Genomic DNA, 12,140 nt, shown 5'->3' on the forward strand with positions numbered 1-12,140 from the left:
TATTTCTTTCAAAAGTTTCACTTTTAAAGGTATTCTAATGAATATTCTCCATCTGGAATGCTTAGGTAAAAATTATGTTAATATACTGTAATGTTCAACTGAAATATAAAACTGAGAAACTGAGACACAGTCACTGTATAAGCTGTGAGCTATCATTCCTCGGTCCTGTCTGGACAGTCTGCATCCCTGGGGTAGTCCTGCTCAGCCCTGGGGTAGTGCTCCGCAGCCCTGGGGTAATCCTCCTTAGCCATGGGGTAATTCTCTGCATCCCTGGGGTAGTCCTCCGCTGCCCTGGGGTAGTCCTCCGCAGCCCTGGGGGAGTGCTCTGCAGCCTTGGGGTAGTGCTCCGCAGCCCTGGGGTAGTGCTCCGCAACCCTGGGGTAGTCCTGCTCAGCCCTGGGGGAGTGCTCCGCAGCCCTGGGGTAGTCCTGCTTAGCCCTGGGGGAGTGCTCCGCAGCCCTGGGGTAGTCCTGCTCAGCCCTGGGGGAGTGCTCCGCAGCCCTGGGGTAGTCCTCTTGGTACTTCTTCTTCAGATTACACAGGTATGTCCGTAGCTTGTCTGGTTCCAGCTGAGAATTTCGGGCGGCCTGGACAAGCCTTGTGGCAAGATGGTACACAACTCTCCACCTATCCATCTCAGGGGAACTCCTTTGATTTTGCTGTTTTGAAACATGAAATCAAAATAGATGTTTATTTAATTCATATTTTGGTATTATCCTTTCTCCTTTCTTACAATAGCAACATACACACATACACACACACACACATGCTATCCTGGAAAATTAAATTTCTCATAAACATTTACTACTTTATGATTCATAGCATTGCAAATAATATTTAAAGAAAAATCCTGCTAAATCAGTCAACTTCATAAACAAAATTCCAAAAAGTAACAGAAAATCCAGCAATGAGATGGGTCTGCAAATACACTGCATTTAGAAGTTGTGGGACCACAGTACTGTTCACGCTCAAAGGTAGCCATAATCATCCAGGAATGAGTCATCAGAAAACCACTTGCCCAAAAGATATAGAAACTGTTGGAGCCAAATAGAAAATATTGCCAGAGGAATAAAACACATTTTAAAAGTGAACATAAATTGAGATATAAGATTATGACTGATTTTTAACAAATAATACTTAAGGATATCAGAAAATATTTAAAATATCTCATCTTCCAATAGGAATAGAAGATGGAACTAGAATTTATTAAGCTTCTAATTTACATATTTGACTGAGACAGATGAAGAATCAACATTTTCAACACTAAATACTTGGTAAACCTTTGTATTATCTCCTCAACTCTTCTGGGGCAGACAATTCTGTGACTCTACCCTTCTTTCACTACAGTAAAATTATTCTATAAGGTAGAACAGGATAATCATCTCATTCATATAAAAGTCACTGGGTGTCTTGCAGGCACCAGAGCTTGTGTCTGGGTGTCTGCTGGGCTACAAACATGTACATCTGGTGTGCTGATGGAATAGCAGTTGATTGTAGTTATAGAAAGTTCTGTAAGAGAGACACACAACGCTCAGAGAAGGAAAGCTCACTTTCAGCTCAGATCAGGCAAAGCTTACATAAGATGGAGAATCTGGAGCCCATCATGACTGGGAGAAGTGCCAAGAAGGGAGGGTTCTGGGTCGAGGAGCTGCTAAGCAGGCATAGGAGAGACTTGGAACACTCTCAGGGAAATGACAAGTGACAGAAATGCAAAGTATGTGATCCAAGTGGGACAAAGGCAGCATAAACAAACAGAAAAGAACCCCTAAAGCAAAGCTGAGAAATGGACAAATTCCTGAGCCACCAGAGCCCAGGGTCCTAAGTGAGGTAATTACAGAAGACTTTGGAGGCTCAGCCGTAACTTGACAAGCATCAGACTGACTTCTGATGAGGCATGGTAATACACACTAAGAGAGTGTGAAGAGTTATAGGATGAGTCAGGAAAAAGAATCAGCAAGTGGTCTTAACGAGTCGTGCTTGTTACGAGAGCTTCTTGAGACCCCAAATAAACACACGGACATTATATTAATTAAGAAACTGTTGGCCAGGGGCTGGGAAGTCTTATTGGCTAGCTGTGTCTTAATCTATGTGGTCTTGGCATATTGGAGAAGGATCTGAACCTCTTATTCCTTTGGTGACTACCTGTTGTCTCCCCCTGGCAGGCTCTCCTGCCTACCTTTCCCAGAATTCTCCTTGTCTCCTCGCCCCACCTCTCTTCCTGCTTCATTGGCCAGATGGTGTTTTACTCATTAACCAATAAGAAACATGTCCAGACGGACACCCCCATCGCATGCTTGTGAGGAAGTCACACGTGGCCACGATAGGGAGGGATACTTGGGAGTGAGCACACAAGAGAGTGCTTTTCAACAGATGGTAATTCAAGTTTTGATTTAAAATAGATGAATATATTCAAAAAGGGTTAGCAAGATGCATCAACAGGTTAAAAAAAAAAAGTGTTTGTCACCAAGTCTGATGACCTGGGTTCAGTCCCTGGGACCCACTTTATAGAAGACCAGCTCCTGTTGTCCTCTGACCTTCACACACACACACACACACACACACACACACACACAGAGAGAGAGAGAGAGAGGGAGAGAGAGAGGGAGGGAGAGAGGGAGGGAGAGAGGGAGGGAGAGAGACATACATTGTGACATATGCCCTCCAATGTACTAAAGTCAGATATGGGAAATATGAAAATACCTATAGATTCCGTTGTACACTGTTTTTAAAATGCACATTTCAAATAGATTTACTTTCTAAAAATAAAGTTAGCAACAATTACAGGAACAGAATTTGTCTGTTACTAGTTGATCTGCTGGGAAAAGTTGTAACAATCTAATCTTGAAAAAAAAAAAAAAAAATTTTCTTGAGCTGGATAGATGGCTCAGAGGTTAAGAGCACCGGCTGCTCTTCCAGAGGTCCTGAGTTCAGTTCCCAGCAGCCACAAGGTGGCTCACAAACATCTGTAATGAGATCTGGTGCCCTCTGCTGCCATGCAGGCAGAACACTGTATACACAATAAATAAATCTTAAAAACTAAACAAAAACCCCTTTTCTTTACTTAGGAATTAGGTTTTCTATCTTAAATACTTTGATTATGAATGTTTAAATCAAAAGCAATATTAAAACATTTCATGCACTTATCTACTACAACCTCACGCCAAAAAACAGAACAAAACACCATGACAGAGTTACTATGTTCACACACACATCTGCTTGCATACATACACGCACACACATGGGATAGGCTGGAGTCTGAGGATAGGAGGACTCAGAGTGGGAAGTGTGGCATTCACGGTGTCATCGCAGTACAAGAGGGTCTTTGGGTACGCACAGACTTTGGACCTGGGGAGGGTCTTCACATATGCACAGACTTTGGGTCTGGGGAGGGTCTTCACATATGCACAGACTTTGGGTCTGGGGAGGGTCTTCGGGTATGCACAGACTTTGGGTCTGGGGAGGGTCTTCACGTATGCACAGACTGGGTCTGGGGAGGGTCTTCAAGTATGCACAGACTTTGGGTCTGGGGAGGGTCTTCACGTATGCACAGACTTTGGGTCTGGGGAGGGTCTTCGGGTACACAGACTTTGGGTCTGGGGAGGGTCTTCGGGTACACAGACTTTGGGTCTGGGGAGGGTCTTCGGGTATGCACAGACTTTGAGTCTGGGGTCTTCGGGTATGCACAGACTTTGGGTCTGGGGAGGGTCTTCGGGTATGCACAGACTTTGGGTCTGGAGTCTTCACGTATGCACAGACTTTGGGTCTGGGGAGGGTCTTCGGGTATGCACAGACTTTGGGTCTGGGGAGGGCTCGGGTATGCACAGACTTTGGGTCTGGGGAGGGTCTTCGGGTACACAGACTTTGGGTCTGGGGAGGGTCTTCGGGTATGCACAGACTTTGGGTCTGGGGAGGGTCTTCGGGTATGCACAGACTTTGGGTCTGGGGAGGGTCTTCGGGTATGCACAGACTTTGGGTCTGGGGAGGGTCTTCGGGTATGCACAGACTTTGGGTCTGGGGAGGGTCTTCGGGTATGCACAGACTTTGGGTCTGGGGAGGGTCTTCGGGTATGCACAGACTTTGGGTCTGGGGAGGGTCTTCGGGTATGCACAGACTTTGGGTCTGGGGAGGGTCTTCGGGTATGCACAGACTTTGGGTCTGGACAGTCTACTTGAATAGCTATGTCTAGCTGCATGCAGTTCTTTACAATAAAGTGTGCCTTATAGTAAGGAAATGTAAAAAATGTAAAAAAAAAAAAAAAAAAAAAACCAAAACAAAACTAATTTTTTTTTTTTTACCAAAATTTGCCTTGTAATTTGTGTTGTGATCTCTCTGGCATCCAAGACAATTGATGGTGGAAGTGAGGAGGCCTCCGCAGCTTTTAATCCTAAAATTAGAAAGAATAGACTTTAAATCACTTCTGCCTAGTCTCAGTTGCATGTCCCATGCATGATGTAGCAGACCAAAATTCCTGCATGATTACCTTACACAATTCCCCAGTGTCAGCTCCCTCACACATGCAGATGCCATCCCAGAGGCTTCCTATGTGCCACAGCTTGCTCTCTCTGTGGTTCTAACAGCAACAGAAGCAGCCCGCATGTTCACTGCGAATGTACTGATGGTACTGATCGCTAGGCTTACTATGACAGTGGCTGATATCTGACCATGCACTGACCCGGATGACCCCATACACGGTAAACCCTGCCTTTCTCACCCAGTTCCAAAGACAGTGGAATTGAGCGTTATGAGCAGTATACCTCTGATGCAAGGAAGCTGTCCAGCTCATTTCCCACTTTAAAAAAGGAAGGCAGTGTTTTCTTCTTTCTCAGGGAGTCACATCCATAGATAAAAGTGATTTTAATATGTGGGCATTTCCTATAATTCACATCACCAGAGGAACTAGGATACAAGTTGTATTCTAAGAGATTCATATAAAGTCCCTCACAGAACAGGGAAGGGACAAGTCCCCCAGACCTCAGGTATAGTGGGGGAGGACAGCTAATGGAGAGAGAAGTAGGAGAAAATGAGAGGGAGGAGAGGAAGGCATGTGCGACCAGGAGGATTGAGCCTGGTTAGGAATGGAAAATAGGAAAGAGAGAGAGAGACAGAGACAGAGAGAGAGAACATAAAAGAGGGAGCCAATATTGGTTTGAAGATAAAGTTGAACACAAAGAAAGGTCGAGGGAACTACAAGACTGCTCCCAACTAACAATCTCAGCTTCCGTGGAAAGGCTATCATAAATGCCCTTCCCGGAGAGTGAGATCAACAACTAACTTCTCCATGGAGTCCTCAACTAATGCCTGTTGAAAACAGGAGCAAACACCCATACATAAACACTGAGTCAAACTAGAACCCAGAAGCAGATGGAGAGGACAAGACCATGCGGTAGAAGTACATAGAGACAGCTTACCTGAACAAGGAGGCGCTAAGGGCCACTAGACTGATAGCTGGGAAGCCAACAGGGGTCTGACTCGGACCCCCCTGAATATGGGTCTCAGCCAGAAGGTCTGAGCAGCCTAAGAGACCTCAGACAGTGGAGCCAGGACGTATCCCTGGTGCACAAAAGGACTTTGCAAACATATCCCCCATGGAGGGATAACTGCCTTATTCTAGAGATAGGAGAGAAGCCCTAGTCCCTACTTCACAGGACCTGTCAGATCTACATGACCCCAACTGGATGGCATTCCCCTACATATTGTATTGTGGTGGGGGGTTGGGAGGGGAGGGTGTTTAGAGTGCATGGGAGAGGGTAGAGAGGGCAAAAGGGAGGGAAGGAGGGAGGGAGGGCTAGGGGGGAGGGAGGGAGGGAGGGAGAGGGAACTGGGATCGACATGTAAAATAATAATAAAAAAAAAAAAAAAAAAAACGCTTTGACTCCAAAATTTAAGTTGAAGAACAAGTTACTGGGGAAAAGTATTTCTATTTTTGTTTCCACAGAAAATGAAAAGATGTGGATTCCTTCCAGACTAATGTGGTTTGATCACACCAGACCGCCTGAAACAGAGTACAAGCTGATCCTACATTCCAAACAGCTGGACAAAACAGCCCTACAGACTACAGCTAGGATATCTGAATCTTCTTCGAATCCCCCAAGACAGCGCCCCTTACCAGCAGGAAGTAGTTTGGAAAGAACGACGCCCAAATTCCCAAATATTGTGTATAAATGTTTGTTTTCATTTAATTGGACTTTGTTATATAAAATTAAATAAAAAATACTCTATATGCATTTAAAAAAAAAATATGTGGGCATTTCAATACATGGGTAAGTAGGAAATACCCAGAACCTGAAATTTTGTGTGTTACATAAGGTTTACATAGAAAGTAGTTGACAAGAGTTTGAAAATATACTATGGCTTGGTATATTCTATTTTAATATTTTTAGATCTAATTATAAAATACCCCAAAACTGAAAACAAATCAACTGTGGCAATGAGTATATAGGAAAAACAACACAATATTTTCAGTTATATAATTTGTAAATATAAACTGTTATAATGTCCTGGAGAGATGGCTCCGTGGTAAAAACACTGGCTGCTCTTTCAGAGGACTGAGGTTCAGTTCCCAGCACCCACAAGATGGCTCACAACCATGTATAATTCCAGTTCCAAAGAGTCTGACAATCTCTTCTAGCCATACAGGTGCACACACATGCAAGCAAAACCATCATATATATAGAATAAAAATCTTAAAAAAAAAAAAAAAAAACCTGTTACACTTCCTAACATGCCAATACTTCCAGGGCTTTCACGCATCATTGTAATTCTACAGAAAAATCAAGGACCTTAAACCTATATAATCTGGGTTTGACAATGATACTAGAGTCTTGGAAAGCATATAAACACCGGGAAGGATGAGCAATAGCTAAATAAAGGGAAAGGAAGTTTGTCTTAGGAGACATGAATTACTTTTATGTCTAAATGTAAATTCTATGTGCATTACCATAGTTTTTTTCTTCTGTGAGTCCCCTGGAAAGTTTGTAAGTATACAAAATTGCGTCTTTATTTCTTGAGGTATTCTTTACATGCTGAACTTCAAAATGCATGTTTTCTACATTAAGATACAGAGCATCTATGTGGCATAGTTCCAGGAAATGGGTCGTGAAGAGTGTAAATGCCTACAATGTATAACAGACAGTATTAGTACTTTTAAATTATAGAAAATTCTATTTTAACAACTTAAACATAACAGGTTAGCTAAAGTTTTCCAACGAGCTTTGCAAAGACACAGGAATGGAAACCAGTGTCTTGGACACTGACATCATCAGTTCTTGAAGTTTATATCCACAAAGTCAACTTTGTGCGTGCACAATATATTATGTGAAAGAGAACAACTTCCATAGTAAAAAGGTGAAGGCAGCAGACACTGAGGGAGGTGACACTCTGTAGGGAGCTACTGCAGCTCCCCTGCCCATACTCATAGAACTCCTTTAACCGTTTGCAAGCCATACTGAGTCCCCTCCTATAGGGAGTATCGGAACATGGCAATATCAACTATACAAGGTATCTGAATTCTCAACCGTTTTATTTTGTGTTTGCTTCTTCTGGTTCTCTTTTGTGATGTCAGGGATTAAATCCAATGAGAAATCCCCTGAAGTTTCTTGTTTTACTAAAGAAGAGAGATTTGAACAACTGGTTATATTTTAAGATACTACACATGAAAAATTGATAGAGGGCCGGTTAAAACTTTAAATACGAACATGGCTGAGATTCCATCACTTGAGAGGCTGAAGCAGGAAGACTGGGGCCAGTTTGGTCTACACAGAAAATAACGGGCCATCTGCTAGGCTTAGACAGCAAGATTCTGTCCCAAAGAAAGCAAATTAAATATTTGGCTGGTAAAATTTCTCAACCAAAAATAATAGCAAAGAAAGGGAACTTTGACATATGATTAGTGTGAAAATCCTCCATAACCCATGACAAGTGGTTTGGATACTGCTGGGAATACTGCGCAGGTTAACTGCTGGCACCCAAGTCTCTGTGTGGCAGCACATGGAGATGAGGACTTTAAAGAGGGGCCTCAGAGAGGTCACGGGCACAGCTCTTGGGGGCTTAGAGAGAGGTCACGGGCACAGCTCTTGGGGGCTTAGCTTTGAGAGAGGTCACGGGCACAGCTCTTGGGGGCTTAGCTTTGAGAGAGGTCACGGGCACAGCTCTTGGGGGCTTAGAGAGAGGTCACGGGCACAGCTCTTGGGGGCTTAGCTTTGAGAGAGGTCACGGGCACAGCTCTTGGGGGCTTAGAGAGAGGTCACGGGCACAGCTCTTGGGGGCAAGTCTCTGGGGAAGGGGTGGCTGATACAAAAGAACAAGAGTAGTAAGTAACCGGCCTCCACACTGTAGAAACTAGTGGCTGTTCTTGAAAATAATGTGCTTACAAGTTGTGCATTAAGGGTTGCAGATGTTGCTCTGGTAGAGTACTTGAATACCACGTGCCAGGCCCTGGAGGGCCTTCACCACCACCACCACCACCAAACAACAACAACAAAACTTTCTAAGCTCTATTAGACAAATTCAATGTAAAATGGGTTTTTCAGGGCCTACAGATTGGAAACACTGCACTAGAACCAATCAAGCATTGGTTCAGGGTTAGAAAGCCAACATAACAGTAAACATTTTAACAGAGATGGCACACACTCCCAATGTTCCAATGAGAAAGGGAATTTTAAAGTGTTGAATATACCTGTTTTAGACAAAAATCTCGACAGTTCGATTTTTACGCATAAAGATTCAGGAATGGGATGCTGAGGCAGAAAAGCACCCAGATGGCCTTCCTCCTCCCCCTCTCTCCTGCTGTCTTGAACAAGTCTCCTCTGACTGCATGCCCTGCCCACCACTGCCTGTGTGTCTCTATCCATCCTCCTGACTCCCTATTGCTTCCTGTGGTTTTTAATAATCCCATGTTCACTTCCTGTCAACTGGTTGCTTGCTCCACCTCTTGGCCTATGGTTGACTTTATTTAATCCTATTTACAATAGTTAAACAGAAAGCTCTTAGATTAAAGGTGTGAGATAGGGCTGAGCCATACCACAACTAGAAACACGTTTTTCCAATAATAATGAAATTTGGGGTTCACAGTGTGATCAAATATCCTGAAACAGATAACTACTCTTAGAATATCACAGAGATGGATACTGTATCAGCTGGGGGTCTCAAAAGAATCAGACCCACAGGGTCCAAGATTGCGTGCACATGTATGCTTATACACATGTACTCATTACAAAGACTTGGATCACGATCACAGAAGCTAACAAGTTCTGTAACCAACAGCTGGTAAACTAAAGACTTGAAGAGCTATGAGGCAATTCTAGCTGAATGCGCCAGGCTTCAATTTGGAAATACCATGCTAGAGTCTGAAGACAGCAAGAAACCCATCTTGTAGACACAGCATCTGGACAAGAGTTCCTCTCACACTTGGCAGAGTAAGCCTTTGTGATCTGTTCAGGCTCTCAGGCTGCTGGACAGGGCCCATACCCATCAGGGAAGGTTGTCAGATGTTCACTTCTAGAAATACCCTCAGACATTCCCAAGTAATGTCTAACCAACTGTCAGACATTCACGGCTAGCCAGCCTGACCACAAATGCTAATTTGTCTGTTTTACGATGCCACAGAGATTATTACATGTGAAAACAACTCTGAAAATATCTACATATCTTGTTTTTCAATTTGATTAAAGACAACTGATTTTTGCATTATATGTAGTTCTCAATTTTACTCTTTGTCTGTACCATGTCTATACTAAAGATCCAATCATGTTACACCTGTGAGACACCATTTGAATGGACAGGGAAGGATACCTTTATGCTCAGCAGATGCTCACAGACAGCGTAAGAAATGCCAATGCCTTCTTCTGTGTTCGTGCCTCTGCCAAGCTCATCGATTAGGATGAGCGACTTGTCATTAGCATTATGCAGAATATATGCTATCTGGAAGACATAATTTTAATACTATTCATTGTAACCAAGCTGATGCCAGTCTCCTAGAAAACAAGTGAAATTGGTCTCTTTATTAATACATCTATCTGAAATGTATTTTAACAGAGAAATCCTGCTGAGCAGAAAATAATACATTGCTTTCCTTTCAGAAAATCTCATGACTAATACTTCCACCCAAATAGTTCATATGTAAAGACCTATATCTACATATGTATGAGACAACAAAACAGTATTATCTGTAACACAGAGAAACAAAGCAGTGAACTAAATGCTTAAATAAAACATAAAGATGGCCATTTTCTTCTCACAAATGACCAATCACCATCATAAAATGCTGAAAACCAATTCAAAACTTATTTACTTCAAAACTTATATTTGCTAAAAACAAAAGGTACTGAGAAAAATATACAGATTTAACCAATTTAAATCCATGACAAACAAGCAGACTAAAATTGATAGAAATCTTTCTTTCTCTGAAGAATATCAACCTCTTTCTAAGAATACAGAATTCCCTCTAATCACATTATAGAGTAGTAGCTTTTTATGGAACACAGCATCTATTTAAAGATACATGTCCCCGTGTAGTGGAACGTAACGACCAAACTCCGAGGCAGTCACAGCCATGGCACACCATCACCGTCACTTCCCAGCTTGAAAGGGTCCATGCAATCTTCTGGCCCCTGCCTCCTCTTCCCCAGGGCCCTCTCTTCCTCACGTCCAGGGGGAGACTCTATGATTCATTCTGGCCAGCTGAATGTGCATTCAAATGCTCTACCACCAAGCTATACCCCCATGACCAGCTGAATGTGAACCCCGCCTCGAATCAGTGCCTGACTCCAACTGGACATCAGACCACAACATAGATAAGAGTCCTGTAACACATTCCCCTCTTACTGTCTAATTAAAAAGGAAAGTTTCTAATTCTAACATAGTAAAACTATACACAGTAAGAATAATTACCATGATTTGTCCAAATAGAAAAGAACAGTATTGACCTTAACAAAATGAAACTATATACACTGAGGACAATTTTATCAAGTAAGGAATACATCCACAAGGTCCAGTCCATTTGTATTTGCAAAAACAGAAAAGAAAAAAGAGACTCCATCAGCAATCCTCTCCTGAAAAGTCCAAAGTTATAAACCTAGTTTATTTTCTATTAAGATTGAGAACTGTAACTGTAACTATCTAGTCTTTAAACCCACCAATGACCTGAGAAGGAAATACTATTACCTGAGTAAACAGGAAGCGCAGAGCAAGTGACTTCCAAAATTAAGGGAAATAGCAGAAACAGCTGGCTGCCTGGACAGTCACCCTAGGCTTCTCTGTGATGTTGGGGCATCCAACTTTGACCTAAAGGCCTAGAATATCTGACACATTTCTGACAATGAGGGTATTTTAAAGGCTGTCGTTTTGTCTTGGCAGAGTTCAACACTCACTTTCCTTGTGTCCTCCTTGTCCAGTCTGGACAACACACTGACTGTCAGCAGTCAAGGCAGTTTCTCACCCAAAAGGCTAGCTTTTGCCACAAAAAAAACGTAAACTCCAATGTGGAGGTTCCTCCATGCCCATTATCCCTTTTTGAAGTAGATTGGTACCACCAGGAGCAGACGTGTCTCATTGTCAAGAAGAACCTGATGTTCTTAAGACATTTTAAATGCCATATTCTGTAGGTCTTTGAAGGGTTTGAAGATCACTATAATCTCTACTGGGTCTCAATTTTCCTTTCAGAATCAATTCAGAAATGTTTCTACATGTCTTTCATTTTTTACTCTGTGTGGCAAAAACATCCATTCTAAAATATTACCTTCTTTCTGCGTAAGAATTCCTATAGGAAAATAAGTAGATTATGACCAGGATGCAATCAAGCTCTGGGCCCAAGTGATCCACACGCGCATCTTAATTTCTTTTCCACCAAAGCCAATTCTCTCTCCTCAGCTGATAATTTTCTTGGACTAAGTAAGTCCTTATCACCTTCTAAGGTTTAAAATAAATTACTTAGTTCTTGAGTTGTTAATCCAATTGTGGGCTATAGCCAGTTAATATTCTCAGCCATTTTTAACAATCATTAAGAGTTTGCAATTGATCTCCCCTGGTTTGTACCTTTTGTGGACAGCCTGCCCCAACCTTAAATTTGGGGAGTTCTCATTTTTACCTAATTAAAAAGGAAAGGTTTTATGAGACTGACGCGCTACCTACTGCGCTAACGAGGC

The 12,140-nt window shown here is 42.5% G+C and overlaps 1 protein-coding gene across 1 annotated transcript in view; it reads right to left on the reverse strand.

Annotated features, from left to right (window-relative positions):
* Nucleotides 1-152: 152 nt before the first annotated feature.
* Msh4 (mutS homolog 4) overlaps nt 153-12,140 on the reverse strand; it is a 51,318-nt gene continuing 39,330 nt past the window's right edge. Inside the window, exons 16-19 of the mRNA XM_051195902.1 lie at nt 9,790-9,918; nt 6,938-7,112; nt 4,296-4,384; nt 153-659 (exon numbers count right to left, since the gene is read on the reverse strand). Of these exons, the coding sequence (XP_051051859.1) occupies nt 153-659; nt 4,296-4,384; nt 6,938-7,112; nt 9,790-9,918 (900 nt within the window). The remainder of the gene's footprint in view (nt 660-4,295; nt 4,385-6,937; nt 7,113-9,789; nt 9,919-12,140) is intronic.

This window comes from Phodopus roborovskii, unplaced genomic scaffold (genome assembly GCF_943737965.1).
Source record: "Phodopus roborovskii unplaced genomic scaffold, PHOROB, whole genome shotgun sequence".
NCBI classification, from domain to species: Eukaryota; Metazoa; Chordata; class Mammalia; order Rodentia; family Cricetidae; genus Phodopus; species Phodopus roborovskii.